Source organism: Botryllus schlosseri, chromosome 3, assembly GCF_051294905.1.
Source record: "Botryllus schlosseri isolate E-star chromosome 3, Bs_hap1, whole genome shotgun sequence".
Taxonomy (NCBI): Eukaryota; Metazoa; Chordata; class Ascidiacea; order Stolidobranchia; family Styelidae; genus Botryllus; species Botryllus schlosseri.
In genome coordinates this window covers 37383320-37408556 of record NC_137238.1, presented here as the reverse complement: position 1 = coordinate 37408556, position 25237 = coordinate 37383320, and the positions used below count along the sequence as shown (strand labels likewise).

At 39.8% G+C, this 25237-nt stretch overlaps 2 protein-coding genes across 4 annotated transcripts in view; both read right to left on the bottom strand.

Moving 5' to 3' along the window:
- Positions 1–13258, bottom strand: part of LOC145435198 (microfibril-associated glycoprotein 4-like) — a 287005-nt gene extending 273747 nt beyond the window's left edge. Inside the window, exon 1 of the mRNA XM_080312523.1 lies at positions 13251–13258. The gene's annotated coding sequence lies outside the window, so the exon portion shown is untranslated. The remainder of the gene's footprint in view (positions 1–13250) is intronic.
- Positions 8661–25237, bottom strand: part of LOC145435172 (chitin synthase chs-2-like) — a 56150-nt gene continuing 39573 nt past the window's right edge. For all 3 annotated transcript variants that reach the window (XM_080312472.1, XM_080312474.1, XM_080312473.1), the window contains 16 exons: positions 24228–24436; positions 22764–22970; positions 21653–21773; positions 21417–21522; positions 20392–20644; positions 18967–19220; positions 17960–18254; positions 17106–17220; positions 16943–17048; positions 15656–15780; positions 15033–15108; positions 14791–14955; positions 13787–13930; positions 12016–12200; positions 10303–10365; positions 8661–9404 (listed from right to left, as the gene is read on the bottom strand). In XM_080312472.1, the coding sequence (XP_080168598.1) occupies positions 9170–9404; positions 10303–10365; positions 12016–12200; positions 13787–13930; positions 14791–14955; positions 15033–15108; positions 15656–15780; positions 16943–17048; positions 17106–17220; positions 17960–18254; positions 18967–19220; positions 20392–20644; positions 21417–21522; positions 21653–21773; positions 22764–22970; positions 24228–24436 (2659 nt within the window). In that variant the 3' untranslated portion in view covers positions 8661–9169. The remainder of the gene's footprint in view (positions 9405–10302; positions 10366–12015; positions 12201–13786; positions 13931–14790; positions 14956–15032; positions 15109–15655; positions 15781–16942; positions 17049–17105; positions 17221–17959; positions 18255–18966; positions 19221–20391; positions 20645–21416; positions 21523–21652; positions 21774–22763; positions 22971–24227; positions 24437–25237) is intronic.

The following is a 25237-nucleotide window of genomic DNA, read 5'->3' as shown; positions in this document are numbered from 1 at the left end:
GTGAGATTTTAAGGAAAAGGGAATCTATAACCTTAATACTAAAGTCATGGTTCCTTTCAGATTCTATGCTACATACTGTTCGGCTGTATCACTATACTCCGCTAAATCAGTTCCACACGCCAAATTTCGAACCAGACAGAGAGATATAATCGGCATAAAATCCTTCCTCTGTGTGAATCGGTGTGAGAATGATCGCTTCGCCCTTTGATACTCAGCCGTTTCGTTACGCCACAACCGAGCGAGAAATTTACGATGTTTCGAAAAGGTTGAGTTTCGTAGATTTCAGCCAATGTGACAGTGATCACATAGAATATAACATTCTGTAAGCGAAGTGGCTTATTTTAAACAAATTCACATCTGATCATACTGGTAACATAGTGTCAATGATATTCAAAGTACGACTGTTTGTACATTCATTAAAACAGATTATACAAACTAGCAAAACATGTGATTCGTTTTAGACGCAACTGATAACGCAAAGGCTGCACCTCCCGCAAAGTTAAAATCTCAGCTCGCTTCTGACAAGAGGTTGTCAAATTAGTCATCGTCGGTACTCAAGTAGAGATAAAGTCATAAATTTATACTCAAGTAAAAATGGAAGTATCGATTCCCAAGTAAGCAAAAATATAACTACTCTAATAATACATTTGGCTGGAAAAACTGAAAACTATCGAGTAGAAGTATAGTCTAACATCGTAACTACTTGAGTAAGCAGTTCAAGTACACATACCTGCTTAGATTACTTGAAAAAGTAGAAGTACTTTACGTTACTGACCACATCTACTATTAAACTGTTGGATTAGTTATCGATTCACGACTTGAAATTGTGCCATGAAACATTATGGGCGATACGTTGACATAATTCGAACCCAAACCTCCACACCCAGCAGATTTAGACTAGTATACAATTCTAGTTGTCTTATTAGACTAATTGAAGCTAAATGCCGGTAATCCTATTTGTTAAATGCTTCTATGCTCAAGTTTTTATTGAAATCTCATTTTGATTTTTTTCTTCTGAAAATGATGCAGAATAATTGTATAGTGCGAAACGAGCCAAGCTTGCTGTACAGACATTTGCCGTTCTCGTGCTTATGAGGATGAACTACCGGTATGGTATGATATGAACTTCTAATCTGTGTCATAGGCCCTATTTCTTTCTAGTTCTAAATTTACTTCAATTTACAAGTTTTGCGTATTCAAGCATTTTAATTCTAATCTAATTTCTGATTTTCCTGAAAATGATATGATATGAACTTAACTTAATTTGTGTTGCATTTCTTTCTAATTTAAATCTTATTTATATAAATCAATTTCCAAGTTTTTCCAAATTCAGTAATTAATTCTAATTCTAATCTAGCATAAAAACTGTGTAGCTACAATTTTACTTCTAATCTAATTTTAAAAGCCAACAATTTTCTAGTTGCATAATTCTGTCACCCAGGTCTGGTGTTCGCGACAAAACGACGCCTCAATGAAGGTCAAACCGTACCAACGGCTCGGCAGTTAATGGATATTGGCGAATAATCCAATTAACCAAAACGTGTCAGTACTTGATTTACGGCGTCACTTCATTACTTCTCAACAAGATGGGTGTCACGCTCGATAGCGATCAACCGGTATTTCCCTCCACGATTATATCCCGCTTCGCGATTATAATTAAGACGCAACAATATTAAGACTATTAACCTTACTTCCCATTGTGGAATGATAATTGTTTTCACAATATTGATAGTGGCAAAGTTTAAGGCGTCATTACAAGGGGATTGGATATTGAGGGATTCCGTGAAATCGGACTCGCTGCTTGACGCTTGCGCTGAGAATTCTCTCCAACGAAATTCCGCGCGTTTTAGCTTCATCGTATGTAATGATGAAGTTATGATTAGAGTTGATATCACACTTTGAAAGAAAAAAATGGGTATCGGTTATCGTATAGGTAATAAAAAATCAGCAAACTCTATGCCGTCACATCATGGTATGAGGGGGTCAGAAAACAAAAATCTGCGACTGATCCACTATGTTGGTGTCCAGATGCAGCATTTCTAGTTCTAGTTCCCAAGCATAGCAATGACTGTAAAGCTGTTCAAATAAATGCTCTCAAATTTTGGAAACGCGACTCAAGCTAGATGCTAAATCGTTTGGATATCGGCTGAATATATCGTGGTTATCCGCGAGGATGTAATCGGTTTCATCAGTATCGGTTTAAAAATCCGATATCGGTCGGGCTTTAGTTACGATGTAAGTCGTAGCCTGGAACTCACATTTCTATCTGCATACGCAATGACAAATTAGCCGTGAATAAGGCCTGGAAGAATCGAATGCTTTAATGATTCGAATCCGGGTCGACTTTAAAGTTTCCAGTCGAGTCGAATATTAAAGTACTGTGCATGTTATGACGTTGCTACGGTTATGATGACCTTGAAAGGTTCAAATATGCATCTTTTACCGCCAAAATAATTTCGTGTTTCTGGACCATGACTGTTTCGTATAGGCCTAGCTCTCAGATTGCTGTGAAGGTGAACTGTCGCACTCTGAATATTGGTATACTTATGCAATAGGTTTTTTGATGCTGAATTACGCCTAACCGACTTTACGATGATCTAACAACGGAAACATAGTATTGTAACTATATTTTTCCTTGGTGCCAAGGCCTATATCTTCTTTACTCGAAAAACTCGACTCACAATACTTGACCATTGACCCTACTCATTACAGTTGCTACGTGAATCGTTGTGCCGGCTCCTATAGCCATGAAGTCGTAAGGGAATGTGAATATTTTCAAAATGCCACTTGCTGCCTCACGAGAAATTTCCTAGTCACAATCAGCCAACAGCTGAGACGTAGTTACAGCCTCAAACGCGGCCGACATCTATCTCCAATCACTCGTGCCAACAACAGAAATGATGTCGCCGAGCAATCTCCAATCTGCCGCGATTCACTCAGAATTAAGATGACGGCTGCGTGATCGCCGAAGCATTTGGCCGACCATGCTGCTATCTGTTTTGTACAAACCAGTGTATTTTCAAAATTCATACCTAAAACAAGATCACGTCAAATCATAATACCAGCAGATTCTACTGAATACTATTTAGAGCTAGACATTACTGGACCACGATCTGATATACTGACCACGCCTCATTTTGTCGACTGTCCTTTTATGTTATGTTCTATTACTTACTCAGTGTGCATGCATCCTTTTTAGATCGCCTAGACCCAGGTGCGTGTCTGATTTCAAATACTATACTCCAAGTCTTTTCGACACTTTCCTATCTTTCCCTTGTGTCGCAATCTTGTGGTGTATTGATCTGATTAAATTGTTTATATTAAACTAAGCTGAACTGGCTCACTTTTCAAAAGTCGCAACTAAAACTAGAACTAGAACTAACGACCTCTAAAAGTCCGTGACTACCAACTACTACACAACCAGCCAGATTTAATTCCGAAGCAAGTCATTATTTTATCGGAATCGGATTGAATACTACTCATACCGAACTGCAAATGGGCTAGAAAATATTGGAGATAGAATCGGCATTTCAAAGGACGGGGCTTCGAGTTTGAAATGGGACGGATTTCGACCCCAAAAACTCTTTCACTAGCTAATAGTAGTGATGATGCTGGGCTAGCATTGGCTGCAAGAACATCACGGAACAGAGCACTGCACTGGTATCACGATTCACACCAAACGATAATACGTGTTTTCTAGTTGTTATAGGCAACTAGTTTTTTTTAACGCGCAGCAATAACTAGAATTACTCACTTTTCAAAACTAGAACTAGAATTAATCAAAAAACCTTTAGTTAGTTGACAGTAAAGATTGGTAGTTTGCACAAGTGTAGGCCTACTCTCGACGCACATTATCTGATCTTATGAGCGTGATAGAACTCTAAAAGTATTCATCAACTCGACTGATGTGCCACACAAATCACCCAGCTTCACAGACATCATTCCCAGCGATTCCTGACCTGTCGGTACGCAACAGAATGTTATTCAATTACTGAAAAACCTGTTTCTGTTATTAAATAGTCACATCTCTATGTACAATTGTGCATGTACGCACTGCAGGCCTATGTACGCACCGGGCACGACTTTACGCTGAACTTGATCAGTTCCTAACTAAATGCAAGCATCGTGCTTGTGATTACTTCTCGCAAACTTGACTTCCGAAGGTAGAGCCGCGTACCGCGACCTGCAAGCGATTTGTTTACGTTCGCTACAATTTTACGATTTGATGAATGGCGCGCGAAGCCATAAAGCTGTTGTCTCGAATCCAAACATGACGAAGCGGATTGAACTTTCGGCATCTCTCCCCAATGCGAAACGCGGTAATGCGGTCAAATCGCCGTAAATCTTGAGATCGCGATGACTTTTGTGTGAGAGGAGCTCCCTTGCGTAGGCCTTGATCCCACTTTTAAGGTTCAAGTCTTTGGTGACCGGCATCGGCAACGCTTTTATGAGCAGAACTTGGATAACTAGATAATTGTAGTTGTGTAATTTAACTAATTAGATCGAAATGCCGTTAATCTAACTCTAGTCTAAATTGTGTAATGTTTCGAATAGAATTCATTAGAATTCGGATATAATTTTTGGTTTTCCTGAAAATGTTACAGAGTAGAACTGTATACTGCGCGAGCTGAACAACTAGAAATTTTGATCTTTTCTAAATTAGGCTTGAAATATAATGATATAACTGTATATTTTGTTCAAATAAAGACTAGAATTCGAAATGTAGCTACACAGGTATTTCCTATTAGAATTGGAATTACTGAGTTCACAAAAACCAGAAAATTGAATCATGTTCAGTTTATATCAAACCATAGTCCACTCTCTTACGCATAGGAAATGTCTGCAGCAAGCTTTGCTCGAAAGCAACATTAACGCAAAAATCGGGTAATTCGGAAGTCGAGTCGAAGTGATGTTTTCTTTAGTCAGCACAGCACGATTACCAGTAGATATTTCAAAATCAGCTGTTTTCGATTTCGGTCAACTGACTTTTAGAATTTGGTAAAAGTATCCTCCTGTCCCAATTCCAAATTATGGTAATCGGGTTACCATATTTTGGGAATCTGAAAAGAGGACACTTTTTCAGAAATTCTAAACTTGCAAAACCGGAGGAGAATTCTCAAAAAATGGTAAATTTTTCTTACATTCTGGTCGGTTGACTAAAATAAAACGGTCAACTTTCTCGCTCGGTACCCAAAATACGGTATTTTCCTTCACACTGCCGGGTGGTTGACTAAAAAAAAGCCGGTGCTGACTTACGGCATGTCAGTTGAATTTTGCTATAGATATGACCAAAATTCTCAAAAAAGAGGACAAAATCTCAAAAAAGGGGACAAACGGGCGTCCTCCGAGGACAAGTCCTCTTAAAAGATGACGTATGGTAACCCTAATCAATAAACGAGTTGACTAAAATAATCTCGACTCCAGAAATACCCGCAAACCCGTCAATTCGGCCGCATTTCGTGTAATGAGGATTTAAATGAGAACAAATTGCCAAAAAATAGGACATCTGGGAGGAGGAAGAACATTTCTTGAAGAAGGAAAACAGATCTTCCTAAAGTGAATCCTCTAGTTTACCGGACCATGACCTGACATATCGATCTCGTTTTCCGACACAATATGCCACCTTTTTTGTCACTGTCCCTTTATATTATATTCTTCTACTTTTCATTTAGTGTGCATTCCTCCGTTTTACATCGCCTCAGGCGCTCGGAAATCACGGTTAGTATGGAGAAGAAAAAAAACGGGGACGCAGACTAGATGACCACACGGCCGTATCGCAACTCCGTCGTCAAAGCATCTCGATGGTGCAGTAGAAGAAATATCATATCTCTCACTCTCTATAGACCAGCGGTTCCCAACCTTTTTTTCTTTATTTCCCACTTCAGATTTATCCCGAGCCTTCATTCCCCACCAGGACCGTAACAGCACTTTGTCAGCCTCTAAAAAACGGTAATCTTGGGCCCCCACACGGTGATAAAACCCCCTCTGCCCCGCTGAGCCTGTACGCTTTTTCCCGGCCACTTATCAGCTACATTAGGTATTCTGTTTAGTGTGTCGCGAAAAATTTATATAGTTTGTGTTTGAATCGGTAAATATGATCAGGAATTGCATATATTTTGTTATCAATTTTTTATCCCCTCTTTGCTCACGTAATCAGATTTACCGGCAGAGCTGAGTGAGGTATAGTGGAAAAGGTCCGACTCCTAAATAAGAGTTAAACATCTTCAGGCGGACCCGTTGGTATATTGACTTCATTACATTATGCTATTTTGTGACCTCCTATATCTGCTATGTCAAAAGATATGGAAATCGCCCAAACTAAAAAGCACACACGATTTCAAATTGGTATTGCTTTACTGTCAAATAATTTTTCCCTGCGGGATAGCATTTGCCCTGTGGGGTTCAGATCGCCAGATCAGAAACATTCGGCGCCAGCCATTTAGCCGCCTATGGACAATTAAACACATATGTATATTGTATATATATCGAAGTTTTCGGTCACCTCAAGGCCATTCCTTCTAGGCCAAGGTGTTCTCGCTGCTGATCGTTCTGGCACACATCTCGGAGTTGCATGTTACATGGCCTTGGTGCGTCGTGGCGCAGTAATGGCCTACGCCAAGGTCTCCATTTCTATAAATTCTGCGTATTTTCGTGGGGGAAGGGTACCGAATAATCAGATATTTGGCAATATTAAATCGCGCTGGGTTTCGCGAAAGGGTCATTTCACGTCAAACTGAAACTAGTCGTGCTGGATGCGTTTGTGACGCCATGATTGGCCATCCAGAGTTGAAACTGAAGTTTTGTGAACAGCATGCAATATAATTTTCGATACATACATTCCAGAGCAGTTAACTGGTAACGGTAATTGCGCATGTGTCTCCGTGAATATGAAGACTGTCCTTTGTATAATTTTGAACAAATGCGTCTATTCCCCACCAAAAATCGTTGAATTCCCCACCAGTGGGGAATTCCCCACCGTTTGGGAACCACTGCTATAGACCAAGGTCGAGTGTATGATTTCAAAGACTACTCCAAGTCGTTTCGACTCCTTCATATCTTCCATTGTATCGCAGTCTTGAGGTGTATTGAAACGATTAAAATATTATAGCAATAAATTGAATTCAATGGTAACGTCAGTATTAGGCCTATAGGTTTCCAATCGAGTCGAATAATCATGTATCATGTATCATTCATTATAACGTCTTACGAGTTTGACACTTCGATGTGTTAAGTGCAAATAACAAAGAAAAAATGATGTCAGTTTTCACAACATTGAAGATAATATAATGTTTTTCGACTACGCCTATTGCACTCTGTGACAATAGGCCACTACGACTCCACAGAAATGTCATTTTCAGTAACGTGCGAAGCTTCGTTCTACATAATTCGTATGCTACAGTACGGCTTATTCTCTTCCACAGTGTGGTAATCGCTGGCGTAGATATGCCTATATTCCTCTAAAATATTTTTCTCTTTCTAATCAAATTTAAATCTATAGCTATGCCTCTATAGAAACATGAATTCGCGTGGGACCAGCGACGAAAATTTTCAAGTTGAATAAATCTCCTCCAACAAACTCCCAACGAAATAATTTTGGGCTCCTTTGAGCTCCCCCGAATTGTGGTGCCGCAGCTGCGGCAATGGTAGACCGCTTAACTCTTGTGTACATTATCCTATTCCGCTGTTCTACTCGCGTCACGTTTGATTAGGGTTTTAGTTCCACCATAGTACCATTCTGAGCCAGCTTCAAGCAATTCTCTGGTGAATGGGATATATTCAGGAAGAGTGAAGAATGTTTTTTTGATATGCAAGCTGTACAAATGTAGAACTTTAGTACTATGTACTGTTCTGTACATAGTAGCCTATGTCTGGCACTTACTGAAGCTTCGATGTCAGAACATTCAATCGTATGATACCATCAATTCATGCGACTCTTACATTACATACAGTGATTTTTGAGGCCGGACATCTTGAACCGACTCCAAAGATTAACGTGCCGCGCTAAATCCTCAATCCCCCGGGGCATATATACATCCACGAATGCATTGCGCGAACGCACAGGAACGGTCCCATGCCGTTTGCCGGCAGCTGAACGACGCTTCCGCCTAATCGGCCATCTAGTGCGGCATCAAGACGAGCAACCACCATCGTTAACCACAATCCCACGGGGCCATGGCGCAGAGGTGGCTGGAATCGGAAAACATGGCGCTCGACAATGGAGACTGATCTAGCGCAACGCGGGCTGTCGCTTGAAGACGCCCACGACCGCCTACGCTTGACACGAGCCCAAAGCTGATTTTCTCGATGTTCTTTTGTTTCCTGTTTTATTTTATCTAATGGAAAAGTCCTCAATTTATTACGATTCGTTGCGGTATACTTCCACAGGAAGTTGATAAAAAATTGTGACTTTGACGTAATGATATGATGTACCACACATCAAATAAACTTCAGTCCGAATGCACATCCTTTCCAGCGGCATATCACCCTGACGGAATACTTATCTAATTCAGCCTTAACTCCAAGTCGTTTCGGTACCCCCTATCTCTTCGTTATATCACTTATATCAATTATATCACAATGATGATGATGACGACTTATCCTTCGACCTTATAGACAGCACACGTAACGTTCACCCTACCGAACGGCATCATAACATCGCATACAGTGCTGATATATATTCGGAGCATAATTTGATAGAAGTAAATAAAGTACTGCGTGCCCGATTAAAGAGCGGAAGGTAAAATTTGCGATACAAAGAATTGCAAACGGTGCAGGTAGGTGTCGGGCCTGGTTTGGCTACATCAGCGAATATTTTATGGCCTACAACTAATCTGATATGCCTAATAATTACAGACAATCCGGCTTGACTAAAACAGGGAGTAGCTTTAGGCACAGATGCCAACCATTGCTGCTCAAGTAATAGATTTAAATATACCAGACTTGCACGAACAGCTGGGTTTCCGAAATAAGCTACGGGAACTAGAACTATTCACTTTTGAAAACTAGCAACTAGAAATAGATCCTATCTCAGAAGATTGTACAAGTCTGGTTCAGAATAAAGACAATTTTCGCTACCATCTACAGATTACAGGGTGAAAATGAGAATAATCACTCTAATTCCATAAAACAATTCGAAAATCAAACAAGTGTTCGTCTTGGATTACAATCATTACATAACAGTCACGTCAATATCAGGGGTCCCTGGCCGCGGCTGCATAGTGACAGGGGGCGGACCCATCTCGATGTCGTCGTAGATATTTTCGTTGGCGGGGTCTTGCGAAGTCTGCTGCAGGTCGAAAGGGCTTCCCGCCTCCCTTTTCTGCCTGAGACGTTCGAACATGGCGCTCTCTTCCAATTGGGTCATGCTGACGGGGGCCGCCTTCCATCGAAGCGACCCGGGCATCCTGCAATCGAAATCACATTATTTCCGCGGTTGTAATGACTTGAGTCCGACTCAAGCCGCAATTTTTCGGCGAGGGTTGTAACGCCTTGGGTAACAATTTCAAGTGGAATCGACTTGAGTCAATTTGCGTATTGACTCGACTTGCACTCGAGTCATTCCGCAAGACTCGAGACATTTTATACGACTTATTGAAGTCTCGTATTACAGGGCCAATAATTGAAAGACAGGGTCAGTTTCAAAAACAAGTTTGGAGTGAGAAAGCGAGTGTACCTCATGAATCCGTGGCCTTCGATATCATCCGAAAGTTTCGCAGAAGTGAAATTAGTCTCAAAATATAACGGATGCAACCAAGTCGCAAGGTTCCGAGTCACAAGTCAATCTCCCTTTCATAGCTTTGACTCGAGTCTGAGTCCGAGTCATTATGTTTACTCTTCAGTTTTCAGTTCAATCCAGTTCAACCCCCTTTTTCAACTTGGCTTGAGTAATATAGAATGGCTCGCATTCATAATATCGTAAATTTCCTCAGTCTTAGCAGTTTCTGGCTCTATTTTCCAAGTATCACGACTGATAGACGAAATTCCAGTAATGGGGTGGCTTTACTATTATTCGAAGTTACACTGAAATGTCTGTCTTAGCTCTCCTCGAGTCGAGTCATTTTACACATTTGAAGAATTGACTCGAGTAAAGTCGAGTACCAAAAAATTGCGAGTCGAGTCATTACAGCCCCGCTGAACAGAAAACACTGGGACTTGGACTCAGACTCGAGTCCTAAAACTATGACTCGGACTCGCCCGTTGCTGCCTGACTTAGACTCGGATCCGACCCAACTATAGAGTCACCTTTCTGAAGTACGAAGATAGCTAATTCCCCGCCAGTCACTAAAATAAATTCAAACTTACTCTGAGACTTTTTCGTCTTCAAGGTCAGAAGTGTCGCTCAAGTTTGGTACTGGGCTGGAATGTCTGCGTAAAGGTAAATAATCAAAAATTTTCAACTTCATGATGATAGATAGCGTCTTTAAGATAATAAATAAGTTCGTTCTGGTATTCGTCTGGCTATAGTCTTCGATTAGAGTTGTTGAAAAAACAGCTTTTTCCGGATTCCGCGGATTTAATGATTTAATCGATTGGTTGTCTTAAAATCGCTACACACCATATTAAGCTCGATTCCCACTGGTAGATGTGAACGCACAGGGGTTTGAAAATTTTGGATTTATCATGAACTTTTTAAAAAAATTTCAAATTTCACTCTCAACCCCATCAAATTGTTGAGTTGTCTATAATAACTTCGCTTCCGCCGGCCGGAAGTGAGCAAGCATGATTACCCATTGTTCTTTTAGACAACTTAACAATTACATGGCGTTGACAGTAGAATTTCAGCGATTCTGAATCGTAGTGTTGTGCGTAAACTTCAAACATGTAGGCTACCTTCTATGTGACCACAAAGGTCATGACGTCACTTCTACATTGCATTAATGATTATTTGGTGTTTTTTGGACATTGCCTATTCCATTGCACATTGTGACAATGCTGTTGGTTGATCACGACTTCACAGTAGGGGTCTTCAAAAATGACTTCTTTTCTCGAATTGTACTGTGGCTACTTGATAAAATTGTTAGGTTACCTCATTTACGCCTACACACCAAATTTGGTTCAATTCCAACCAGTAACCGCATTGCTACAGGAGGGCAAAGTTTCTATTTATTATATAAGAATAAATACCAAAAAATTTGAAAATTTTGTGTTCACCTCATGAAAGTTGTCTATAGAAACGATGATCACCAAATTTGACTCAATTCCAACCAGTGGAAGCGGAGTTATTGAAGTCGAAAAATTTGGATTATGAATAAAATAGTATTTACGGTGACCAATTCTTTAATTATTTATTATAGTAGTTATATCCGATCGAATAGTACATTCATATTGAGATGAACCCAATTATTTTTTTGTTGATGTACAATGCTTGTTCCAATTATCTGCTAGCCGCTGACGATTTCCCCTGACGAGGGTCAGCCGAAAATAATGCATATTGTAAGAATCGACTTAGAATCGTGGAGTAAAATTTGGAAAAAATGGTAAATTTTTCCCGACTTTGTGGTTGGCTGCCTTAAAAAAAGGCAACCTTCCGGCTCAACTCCCGAAATATCTCAGTAAAATTTTGCCGTATTTTTAACCAAAATTGTCAAAAAAGAGGACAAAATCTCGAAAAAGAAGGACATTTAGGCGTCCTCGGAGGACATTTTCAAAAAGCTGGACGTGTGGTAACCCTACATTAGAATTATTGAATTCGCGAAAATTTGGGACATAAAATGGAATTCCGTTATTTTCAAATAACAGTTCATTCTTATAAGCACGAGCATAGCAAATGTCTGTACAGCAAGCTTCGCTCATTTCACACTATGCAGTACTCCTGTAGCACTGACAAGAAAACCAGAAATTAGATTGGAATTAAAATGAGATCATAGAAAACATTTCTGTAATTACATTAAAATTAAATTACCAGAATTTCGCTCTAAATGGTTCAATTAAAAAACTACAATAATCTAGATATCCAACTATGCCTGCGATTGCCTACGATCGATGAAAACACTCGTTCCGTTCTGAGTCACCCACCCGTTCACTGTCGGTGGATTGTTGTAGGTGAATTCGGTTTCGACGTATCCTGAGTTAACGACACCGCGGCCCGGGGACATCTCTACGTCTGAATATGCGTAAAAAGGATCGGTTTTGTCGTTTTGCGGATTACGATTCGGGCGTTCTGGGTCTTTTTGGTCAGCGTCGTCGATTTTGGGTTTTTTCTGCAAAGATTTCGAAACTGGGATTTCAGTATTTCCAGGCGTCCAAAGTAGTCACCGTCAGTACTCAAGCAGAAATAGTAGTGACTCCCTAATTTTCTGCTCAAGCAAGAGTAGAAGTAGCGATTTACATGTATGTAAAAAAGTAAGTATTCCAGGCCTGGCTTAAACTAAAAAATTGCAAACTGTTGAGCAGGGTTTTAATGACTCGACTCGAGTCACGATTTTCTGATGACTCGACTTGGACTCGAGTCATTGAGCACGACTCGAAGTAAGTTATATGACACGAGACTCAGACGGCCAAGACCGACGTTTCATTGTCATTTCGAAGAATAGTGAAGTCACCACATTATTGGGATTTCGTCGATTAGTACTGGTACTTGAAAATGCGACCAGAAACTGCTGAAAGTGAGGAAAATTAGTATATTATACGAACCATTTGATATTACCAAAAAGAGAAATAAAAAGTGGGTCTAACAAGACTTTACCCGGAAACTGAGCGGACAACATAATGACTTGGACTCGGACTCGAGTCATAATACCTTGACTTGGACTCGACCCTCTGCTCACTGACTTTGACTCGGACTTGACTCGGTGGTGAATTGAAAATGACTCGACTTGACTCGAGTCAAAACTATAAAAGCGAGATTGCCTTGCGACTTGGCTACAACCCTGCTATCTCATAAAAGTAGAAGTACGTATTCTAAAGTTAAAAATTAGAGCCTATGTATTCTAAGCTTAATTTAGCCTTGAAAAACGAAATCTGTCAAGTGGAAGTTGAAATATTCTCAAATCATAACTAATTGAATTGAGTGTGAGTAGTCAAAACCGATTAAGTGCTCTCAAAACGTACATCGTTACCGACCAATTCTGCTTACAAGTGTCCAGTTGTAGGCTTTCTAGTTTATATCAGGTCCAGCTATTAGTGCGGATCACGGGCCGGAGCCGGATTGGATATCCGGCCGGATTTTTACAATTTTGACCGGACCAGAGCCGGATCACTACTCTTTTGATCCGGCCAGAATCTTCACGGATAAGCATAACTTTTATAACTATATAACAACCAACCAACCACATGTCAATAACCACCAAGCAAGTGTGAACATAAACGAGGCATATTTATCAATACACGGAACCTCCGTACCGAGTAGGGCCGGATTTCTGGCCGGACTTTTTCATTTTTGGCCATAACCCGATTGGAGCCGGATCAGTACTTTTCTTGATGCAGCCGGAGCCGGAGCAGAGAATTGCACAACCGGATCGGAGCCGGACCAGAGATCTAGATGCCATGGATGTGGAATATCGGCCGAATCTAGCGGGGTTATCCGCGAAGGTGCAAGTGACCAGTTTCATCGTTATCGGCCAGGGTAGTAACCAAGTCACAAGTCAATCTCACTTTTATAGTTTTGCCTCGAGTCGAGTCATTTTAATCATTTGAAAAAATTAATCGAGTCAAGTCGAGTCACTAGAAAATCGCAAGTCGAGTCGAACTCAAGTCGAGTCATGACTCGAGTCATTACAACCTTGGTTGTTAGTTCTAGTTGCGCTTGAAAATTCGGTAGCTTACAAGTGCAAGACTAAATACTTACCACTGTCCTGTCGTCGAAGAAATCGAAGGTTGTGGTCGCCATGAGATGCACGAACGTCGACCATCTGTGCACCAGCATCGTCGTGAACTGAATCACCAGGATGACGAGGAAGAATATCAGAAAGAGAAACGCCAACGGTTGCAGCTGAAAAAGGCAGAAAACACTGCGCGTTAGGAAGCAGCCTCGCAATTTTGCAATATATCAAATCGCGGCAATTTGCCGCATTAGGGCTGGGCACAATGTATCAATCAGTAATTGCAATGATTGTAGTTGATTAGTGAGATATATACGTTCCTTGCCAGTGAGAATAATTTATCAACGGGCATTATAGTTTCCATTACTATTTCCAAGCTGTGTAAGCATGGAACCTCGATTGGTGGTATCGCACCATACGAAACATGTAGTGCAAATGCCCACATCGATGAAATAGGAATGAATCGATGCATCGAATTGAAGCTTTTTTCATACCAATTTCATTGCTCTTTGTGACACGCTGTGGGTCGATAGCTTTGTTCTACATGTCTTTTCAAGACTATCATTTTTGTAGGACTGTATAATCTTAGTAAAGACCATCTCTGAACGCTCGATTGGAATCAGCATGACCAGTAGGGCCGTTCAAAAAAAACTTTTTCTTCAGATTTCACTGGCTACATGATCAGAAAAATTTTGAAATTTTATTTTTTGTTTTTTAATGATAAATTCAAAACTTTCTACTGCACGAATCTCGCTTATACTGGTTGGAATGGAGCGAAAGTTGGTGTGCAGCGTTTTGTAACCAACCTAACAATTTTATCAAGCAGCCACTGAAATCTGAGGGAAAAGTTTTTTTTTGAACAGCCCTAGTGAGTAGTTTAGTTATAGTTGTTGATTTGGAAAATCAAGTTGACTAGTTCTAGTTCTAGTTGCATATTTTGAGCATCCAGAATTTTTTTCAAGTCCAAAGTCTGTGTTCTAATATTCAGAGTTTCTGCATTTGAGAAAACATTTGTTTGACTTAAACTCACCACAACCGCGTTCCCATTCCGGTCGTAGAACGTGATATTGATGTCGCTGATGGCCAGCGTCAAGGAGAAGGTCAAAACAATCCACAACGCGTTGATCAAGAAGTAAGCGCCAGTCATTTTGTTCTTTAAAGCTTTCAAATCGGTTGCGATTCTCGTTTTCTCTTTCTGCACGAAAAAGAAGTACAAAATAACGCAATTAAGTTCGTGATATCATAGTCGAAGTCGTGTGGGATCAGATATACCTTGTCCTCGGGGATCGGCAGAAGATATTTGTCTATCATATTCCGCCAAAATTCGTGCTCATGGTTGTCCATGTACCTGCGATGAAATGATATTCGAATCACAAACGATGACGCCATGCCCCGAGATTATAATTATTACGGTGGCCCTTATCACATGACATTTTTAAGGGTCGTTAGTTCTAGTTTTAGTTGCGAGTTTTACAAAGCGAGTAGTTTAAGTTCTATTTTTATTTGCCAGTTTTACAGAGTGAGTAACTTGTTCTATTCCTATTTGCGGGTTTTATAAAGTGAGTAGGTCTAGTTCTAATTGTGGATATCAAACAGTCGGTAGTTCTAGTTGCGAGTATTACAAAGTGAGTAGTTCCAGTTGTAGTTCTATTTGTGAGTTTGAAAAAAGTGAGCAGTTCTAGTTCTAATTGTGGATATTAAACAACCAGTAGTTCTAGTCTATTTGTTTTAAAATTTGAGTAGTTTTAATTCTAGCGGCGCATCTTCAAAATCCAGTAGTTTTCACAAGTTAGTCAGCCCGGAACGGACAGCATATCCTCCTGGAATATCGAATTTAGTTAGAAAACATCTACACAGCGACAGCAGGAAGAATTGCTGAAGGAACAAGATCTTACTCGACTTTTCCATCTGCGACTGGGCCGGATAGGATCCAGTAAAGCTGCTCTTCCTCTTCCTCCAGTTCTCTCTCTTCGTCAATATCTTCCTCAGCGTCGGAATCTTCATCCGACAGGCCGGTGATCTGTTATGGCGGGGGTTTATTAACTGGATACTTTCATATTTTACTGAATACTGGATACAAAATTTTGGATTTGATAATAATAGTATTTACGGCAGCAAATTCTTTAATTACTTATTATTAGGGCGTTTTTTTTGACGATATGTCAAAATTTGTCAAATTTTGTCAAAATTGTAGCGTTAGGTCAAAATTTGTCAAAATTGTTCATAAAAGTCAAAACATTTTTGACGTCTTTACTTCGTTTGTATCGTCGATTTTGCACTGTCGGTGATATTTTACAGCTTGTAACCTACTTTATAGGCCTACTGTTGTAAACAGCCAATTATCTGCTCATTTTGAATCAATAACGGTCAAATAAAACAAATAGGTAGTCATTGTATTATGGTTAACGTACCGCAATATCCTAAATGAAGAAAGACATTGCATCATTCTTATATTTAGAAGCACATGATGGAAAATTGTGATGTAGACAACATTGTCAGAATGAAACAACATGGTGTGTCACCAGCCAACAACTGCTGCTGTTGAACGTCCTTGGCAAGTTTCTTAGTAAGGACATGCACTTTCTACCCGAGAATGTAGGAAAGTATCTCTCGTTGTACTACAATTTTTTCAATTATTTCCACCATAATAGGTATTACAGCCACTGGAATTCTTCATAGGGGCTGGTTTCGTTAAAATACTGTTTTTTTATGTACAAAGTTGCCTGTTTCTATGCTAAAAATGTTTTTTTCAGGCCAAATTGCTTCGTTAGGACAGCCAGTGCCAACCAGAAATGTAGATAAGTGGTACAATGTTGACATTATCTGGGAAAACACCTAATATGCATAGGTCAGGTCAGAATTCACTTTGTTTAGGAAAATTTTTTATTTTTTCAGGTAAAAAAAACCGCTCTACTTATCATAGATCTACGTACTGCAAATACTATGATTTGAAATCCTAAATTTTCAACATTAACAACTTCGCTTCTACGGCTTAGAACTGAGCCAAATTTATTCATCATATGTTTAGGGAACCTAACGCATGGGGTAGCAAGTCAATACACAAATTGACTCGAGTCGAGTCATTTGTCAGAAAAAGACTCAAGTCAAATAGAGTCAACGCTAAATTGCGACTCATCTGAGTCATGACTCGAGTCATCGCAACCCTGTTAAGAACACATTACCTTCAAAGCGTCCTTTTCTTTGGCCTCCTCTATCACTTCTCTCTCCAGTTCCAGAGCTCTGGCGTGCCCGTCGTTCTGTTTCTTGACCGTGCTACGCCTTTGACGCCTGGACAACAAACTCCATCAACTTTTATACTTGAATACGTGACTACCTCGAGCTTACATAGTCCTGCGTAGAGCGGCCACGTCACTGACTCCTCCTCCTCTGGCGTGCATTTGTCTTAGTTCGTAAATGGAAGGTCGGTGGCTAAGTGATTTACGATACTTTTCTGGGTCATCTGTTAGAATGTATATGAAGAATTTACACGTATAGAGGAATCGGAATATATTTTCGTGACCCAGTCCGAATTTCATTCGTTCAGACATACAAAAGTTTATTTCCGATTACTAGGAGCAATATTTCCGTCATATGGTGGCCAGCGATGATGTCCAGGTAACATTTCGGAATCATTTTACTGGTTTCAATCTGGCCCGCGACGCTAATTGAGTCTGACGCCCCTGATATACAATTCTATTTCCCATTCACTGCTAGTTTACGACGATTACCCCTGACGAGTGTCAGCCGAAGATGTTCGGGTTAATAACAATATCAATATATTATTCAATTGTATATTGAAGGTTTGTGGCTACAAGACACTCTTTAAATGCTTTGGATTTTGTAAAGCAGAGTGTAATTTTCAAACGAGTTGGAGAATTTGAAAATTTTCAGCCTTTCTCAATTAGATTAGAATTAAAATTATAGCTAAATATTGTTTTTCCAATTTGTGTTAAAATCATAACAACGCAGTTTCTTTAAAATTAGATTGGAATTAGTGAATTCGCGAGAACCGGGAAATTGATTCAGGTTCAGGCATCAGAATGGCAGATGTGTGCATGTCCTGTAGCATTTCTACGAAAAGTCAAAATGAGATTGGAATTAAAATTGAAACGTTCTAATTTGAATGAGAACAAAGAAACATTTCACTCTCTAATTGGACAACTAGAATTTTCCAGCTGTGCATGTCCCGTTCAACCAACCTTCTCTTTCTCCCATGAAATTAGCCTTTGCGATACTGTATCTCCTAATCATATCGCTTGCGTCCGCCCCTGTGACAGGCCTGTGCATTGTACTCCGTCTCGGAGGCCGTTGATCGTAAGTCGGCAACCTTTGGTAGAGGTACGTGGACTGCGGGTGCGAGGGCACAAGCGGTTTTGCTTTGAAACAGCAGGATATGCGGCAGAATTCGCCGCATCCGCACGCGTATCCGTCGTCTGTGCTGGCGTGGAAGTCTGAGAGGGCCAAGCTTTTCTTCTTTTGGCCTTCCTTTTCGTTCTGAAAATCGTCAGCAACTAATAGTGAATTGAAAAAAATTTGTATATCAACAATCCTATCACCAAATACGACATCAAGGCGAAAAGATAGCTTAATGTACTATTTTTAGATTATACACGAAATCCTTTAGTTGGCACACACTAGGTTGGCATATATTGATAAAAGTCGACTCCAAGGCACATTAACGAAAAAATGAACTGTCGTCATGGTAATTTTCCACAGGACTATCCAGTACACGTTTGCCAATGGCACAATACAGCAGCCGCCTGCTCCGATTCAAACTTCAGGACTTGAATTATATTAGCATTTGCAATAGCCCAATTCCAATTCAGTAATCCGGACTATCAGTTATTAGTCAGTTGTGTTTTAGTTAGTTAGCTGCGGTAGTTAGAACGTCGTTAGTTTTGGTTGGCAGTTCTAGCTGCGAGTTATAAAATCAGAATAATTTTTGTTCCAGTTGCGAGCTTTAAAAAGTGATTCATTCTAGTTGTAGTTGTAGTTTTGAAAAGTGAAGTTAGTTGCCGATTTTTGAAGGTTGCAAGTCCTAGTTCTAGTTGCGAGTTTTAAAATCTGCGTAGTTGGTGTTCCAGTTGCAAGTTTTTCAAAGCGATTAGGTAATTCTAGTTCTAGTTGCTAGTTTTGGAAATCCGGTTGCCTGTGCAGGTCTGATGCTATGGCATATTAAGCCAAAGATCGACAAACATCCAATCACCTTTTGCTGTTCAATCTGTTTCTGTTCCAATTCCTCGGCTTTCTGCACGGGAGCGCTCACTTCCCGAGTGCCCCACGTCACGTTGTTCATGTTGCAGAGACTGTACACCATCAGCAGGATGAAGGCGGAAGGCACGCAGAGGTAGTAGAGGATGCCGTGCAGGAGACACATCATCTCGGTGGGATGGATTATCCCCGTGAAAGCGTACATGAAGATCATCGTCAACATGAAGATGGAGTTTGGATTCAGTAAACCTGGAAGTTTTTGAAAATAATTGGTCAGACTCGCGAAAAATCGACCTGATAACTCACATCAACCTCCATCTAACTCAATTCAGTATAGGAAACTACACTAAGCACATAAGCATACATATTCGTAATATATTCATGCTATAAACATACACTTGAATAATACATTGATATTGAAATAAAACCGAGTATTTTCGGCTGAAACTTATCAGGGGTAATCGTCAGCAAATGGCAGAGAATTACAAATAACTTTGTATATCAACAATCGTATCACAAAATATGATGTCGACGGCATGATATTTCAAATAGAGGCAAAGAGATCGCTCGAGGTCAATGCTGACGATTACCCGAAAACATTCCGGCTTATTTCCTTATAAATATTTTATCCAATTGAATATTGAACTTCTGTAGCTCAATTTAGTGTAGAAGAAATTATAGTTACATAATTAAAACAATAATAGCTATGTATGATAAAGCTTCAAACACCAAGTTTATGTCAGAGGGAACATAATTCCAACGTAAATGACAATTAAAGATGTATGTACAATAGGGTTGCTAAACCTTTTTCTCCAAATTTTACTGGCTATTTGATAAAATTGTCAGCTTGGCGCTACAACTTGATACACATCAAATTTGGCTCAATTCCAACCTGTACCAGCGAAGCTATCGTGGTTGGACAATTTTCAATTAATTGAAAATTTACTGCCAACCCCATGAAATTGTTACGTTATCTACAAAAATGATGCATATAAAATTTGTATCAATTACGAACAGTGGAAGCCAAGTTATTGGTATGCAAAACTTTGGATTTGAAATAATAGTATTGAAGGTGGGTAGATCCACAATTATTATTTAAAAAAATTCTGCAAATAAAAAATTTCCAACTTCGCTTCTGCTGGTCGGTATTGAGCCAAATTTGTTGCAAATCGTTTTTATTTAGACAGCTTACCAATTTCATGGGGTTGATAGTAATATTAACTAAAAATAATCAAAACAGCTTCAAAATTATTGAACTCTGATAGCTCCGCTTCTAAATATTGGAATTGCGCCAATTTTTTTAATTCAAGCTAACAATTTTATGGAACAGACAGTACAATTTAAAAAAAATCAATTTTGAACAACCCTTACAAGCCTGTTATCATACAGAACCACATGAATGGATAAAAAATTCTCATACTTTCCGTCATTTGCCCCACGATTCCGACCAACACCGCCATCATGATCAAAGCGTAGATTATCGTCAGAATTCCGGCCACTGCAATCTGGAAATCAGGCTTTGTCGTGTAACACAGTATCACAAAGACCACCACTGGAATGAGAGCCAGAAGCAGGGATCCAATCGCGTCCATTCCGAACACATATTGAAACGCTCCTTGCACCACGAGAACAACTGTGGCGGGGCCGAGAATGGAAGACGCCATCAACCCCATCTGAATGTGAAAGAGTTAGTCACCGTAAATACCATTTTATTCAAATCCAAATTTTTCTACTGCAATAACTTTGTTTCTAGTGGTTGGAATGGAGCCAAAGTCGGTGTGCATCATCTCTACTGACAGCCCAACAATTTTATGGGGCCGGCAGAAAAATTTTGAAATTTATTTTTTTGTTAATGATAAATTCAAAACTTTCTACTGCACGAATCTCGCTTCTACTAGTTGGAATGGAGTCAAAGTTGGTGTGCAGCGTTTTTTTCAACCAACCTGACAAATTTATAAAGTGGCCAGTGAAATCTGAAGGAATAGTTTTTTTTTGAACAGCCCTAGAACTAGAACTGCTCACTTTACTAAATCAGCAACTAGAACTAGAAGTGGAACTACTCACTTTTCAAAACTCACAATTTGAAATAGAACTAACGGACTTTTAAAGATCCTCAACTAACTAACTAAATCACAAATACTAGATTCGATTCCAAAGCAACTTGATTAGAATTCATTTTTTCGGAACATCAGTACCAGTAGTTTTAAATGGGAGGGGTTTCAAACCCCCCAACCCACTCCTGGCTCTACTTTACTGTTAGTAGCGATAATCATTTTTAAATACGCAACCAGAACTACAACTATTCATTTTTCAGAATCCGTGATGAGAGCTAGAACGTGAGCTACACACTTTTCAACATGCTCAACTTGAACTAGAACTACTCAAAAACTGTTATCCAGTTGACCGCCAACTAACTGGATGGGTAGTTTGTACAAGTCCGGTTACCTGATATGAAATGTATCCCCAAGATATGTAATCATTGTTCCTCACAGTGACTTTGGCGTCTTGCAAAATGTCAAAGATGTTTGCCATGGTGGAAGGACCCCAACGTCTGTGAAAGGCGATGGATTGAATATCGGCTCAAACCGTGCAATAATAAAATTTCAACACACGAATAAGGAAATGATGTTCAGTCGCAAACAGCGTGGGCTGCGAGGCGTAATGGAGACGATGAAATTTACCTCCGTTGGTTGTAGAACTCCTTAAACTCTTCAGGGGCGAACGTGAACGAGTCGGAAGCTGCAGAATATTCGATCCTCCAACCTCGTTTCAACAAAAGCGTGCATAGCCAACGATCTTCACCTGTGAACGGATTGGAAATGCCGGTATTATTTTTTGCACAACCATGATCTATACCAGGCCCAGAGTCGAAGAGCTAGAAAATTTTTAGCATTTTGAAAGAGTTTACAATTAGAATTTTAGCTGTACATTTTTTCAGAATTAGATTATAATTAGAGCTACACAGTTTTTTTCAAATTACTATTAGAATTACAGGTAAACAGTTTTTTCCAAATTGCATTAGAATTAGAATTATAGCTGGACAGTTCATTTCCAAGTTAGTGTAAAACAGGGTTGCAATGATACAAGTCATGACTTGTGCAGAACCCTAACCAAGTCATATGACTCAAGACTAGGACGGCCAAGACAGACATTTTATTGTAACTTCAAAGAATAGCAAAGTCACCACATTAATGGTCTATCAGTCCTGATACTTGGAGAATGGAACCAAAAACTGTTAGAGTTGAGGAGCCATTCTATATCACTCGAGCAGAGTTGAAAAAAGTGTTTGCCTTGTGGCTTGGAACCTTGCGACTTGGTTACAGCCCTGGTGTAAAACCAGAATTATAGCTGCAGTTTTTTTTTTCAAATTACATTACGATTAATATGGAAGCTACAGATTTTTTCCCAAATTAGATTAGAATTAAAATTACTGAATTGGACAAAACCTGGAAATTGAATTCAATTCTAAATTAGTACAAAATGCAACAAAATCAAGTAAGAGTTACTTCTGGTAAGCATGGGAGTAGTAAATATCTGTACAGGAAGCTTGGCTCGTTTTGCACTATAAAGTTCTCCTGTAACTTTTTCATGAAAACCAGAAATTAAATTATAATTGAGCTTAGAGCAAAGAAACATTTCACAGATTAGACCATAATTACATTACCAAAATTTCGCTTTAATTGGTCAAATAAGACAAGTTGTTCAAATCTGCTACCAGACATTAAAATAATACTTAGATGAATATCCAACATAACATGTAAAGCTGCTGAAAATTTTTACAAGAGAAATCACCTTGATCCCATTGAATGTAATGTCTGGCCTCGGTCGGTTTGGTGGTGTACATGTTGACCACATTGACGTCCATCAACGCCACGCCGCGGAACAAGCTGAAACACCCGGGACTGCACAGGACGCAGCCGAGAACGTGTTCCGCGGTCTTCTGAAGCCAATGTCCGACAGCGTATTCGAATTTCTGGAACCATACTACCGGGCCGCTACCTGTTCGCGAAAAAAAACACTCCTATGCTTTAGTTCAGTGTTTCTAAACCTTGATTTCCTAACGAACCCATAAGGGCTCGCATTTTACGCATGCGAGTCGTAATCAAACGATGGGCACGCTGTGCTGCGACATCGAACCTCATTTAGGGAAGGCCAAATCGAGTACCTGAAATTTCCCACAGTAAATACTGCTATTTTCTAATCAAATATTTTTGAATCCAATAACTTCGATTGCACAGGTTGAAATTGAGCCAAACTCGCTACACATCGTTGTTTTTGGCAACCTAACAATTTCACGGGTAAAATTTTAGAATTTAAATTTTCAATTTTATTCAATAAATCCAAAACTCAAATCTCTAATAACATAGGGTTACCATGCGTCCTCTTTTTCGACTTTTTTGAAACTGTCCACGGAAGACACCCTTTTGTCCTCTTTTTTGAGAATTTTAGTCAAATTTACGGCCAAATTCGACTGGGATGCCGTAAATCAGCACCGAAGTAACGCTCAGGCGGGTATTTCGGGAGCTGAGCCGGAAAGTTGACCTTTTTTGTTTTGTTTTTTAGTGAACCACCTGATAATGTGAAGGAAGAACTGTATTTTGAGCACCGAGTGAGGAGGTAGACCTTTTTTATTAAGCAATCGACACCACGAAGTGGTAAAAATTTACCATTTTTTCAGGATTTTCCACGTTTGAAAAAGTGACCTCTTTTTAGATTCACAAAATATGGTGACCCTATAATAACAATGCTTTTACAGGTTAGGATTGAGTTGCAATTGGTGTGCAGTGAGTTTTCAGGCAACCTAACAATTTTATCAAGAGAGAGAGAGAGAGTCTTTATTTTTCATCCAACCAAAATACGTAACAAACGGCAGTGATGGTGGTACAGAAAATATGCATGCACAGTATTCGGTATTAGATAGGAATGATCGATAAGACCGTGAAGGTCATCTACTCTGATCACACCAGCATCAAACAGGTACACTTGACTCTGAACAGTCCGGCTGTAGAAAATGTTTAGTTAAAAAAGGAAAATAGAAGAAAAATTAAACGATGGTAGCAAATGATCAATGAAGAAATGTCTGGGCGAGGTAGGGCAACAGTGTTAGTAAGCAGTAGAATTAGAAAAAAGGTTATTTTTGAACAGCCCTAGTAGACAGAGGTGGTGAGTGCTCAGTTATGTTTTTCCTGCGCTACTTAAGCGCCAACACTACAGACTAATTCCACTTCCACTCAAGTGCTAGGTCGTCCACCTTACCGACGGGATGAATTCTGCCGCAAGCCGCCCCGACGTCAGGGTTTCGTTTCATTCTGTCCAACAAAAGCAGGAGAGCCTTGGGCTGGAAATCCACGTCCCCGTCGAGCGCCAGCAGGAACACATCTTCCTTCTTGAATTTCTTCTTCGTTTCTTGCAGATAACCCAGGATGTAGTACATGTACATGCACTGGGACCAGCGTTTTCTGTGCCTGTGAAAATCAGCGGCACTGGTCAGTGAAATACCCTTTGATATCTAAATGGTGCAAAGATTTTGGTGAGGAGGTCAATACTCAAATGACGATGATATCAAGAAGCGGGGTTATAACCAGGTCACAAGGCTCCGAGTCACAGGTCAATCTCACTTTTATAGTTTTGACTCGGGTCAAGTCGAGTCGTTTTCAACTCACCACCGAGTCAAGTCCGAGACCAAGCCAGCGAGCAGAGGTCGAGTCCGAGTCATGGTATTATGACTCGAGTCCGAGTCCAAGTCATTGTGTTAACTGCTCAGTTTCCAATTAAAGTCGAGTTAAACCCATTTTTGATAACTCTGTTTGGTGATATCGAATGGTTCGCATTTATAATATACTAATTTTCCTCATTTTAGCTGTTTCTGGTCGAAATTTCAAGTACCAGTAATAATAGGCAGAATCCCAATAGTGTGGTTATTAGACTATTTTTCGAAATTACAATGAAATATCGCGCTTGGCCTTTTGAGTCTCGAGCCATACGACTTGGTTCGAGTCATGCGCAATGATTCGAGTCCAAGTCGAGTCCGCACTCAAATTGACTCGAGTCGAGTCATTTCCGTATTTTGAGAAAATGACTCGAGTCAAGTCGAGTCATCAGAAAATCATGACTCGAGTCATTATAACCAGGGCATGGTATGGTATGGAATGGAATCAGAATCTTCCATACTCCATACCCGCACAATCGTTCCATACCATACTTGACAATTTTCCATACCATAGCAACATTCTTCCATACCATATTTGATACTTTTTCCATACTTT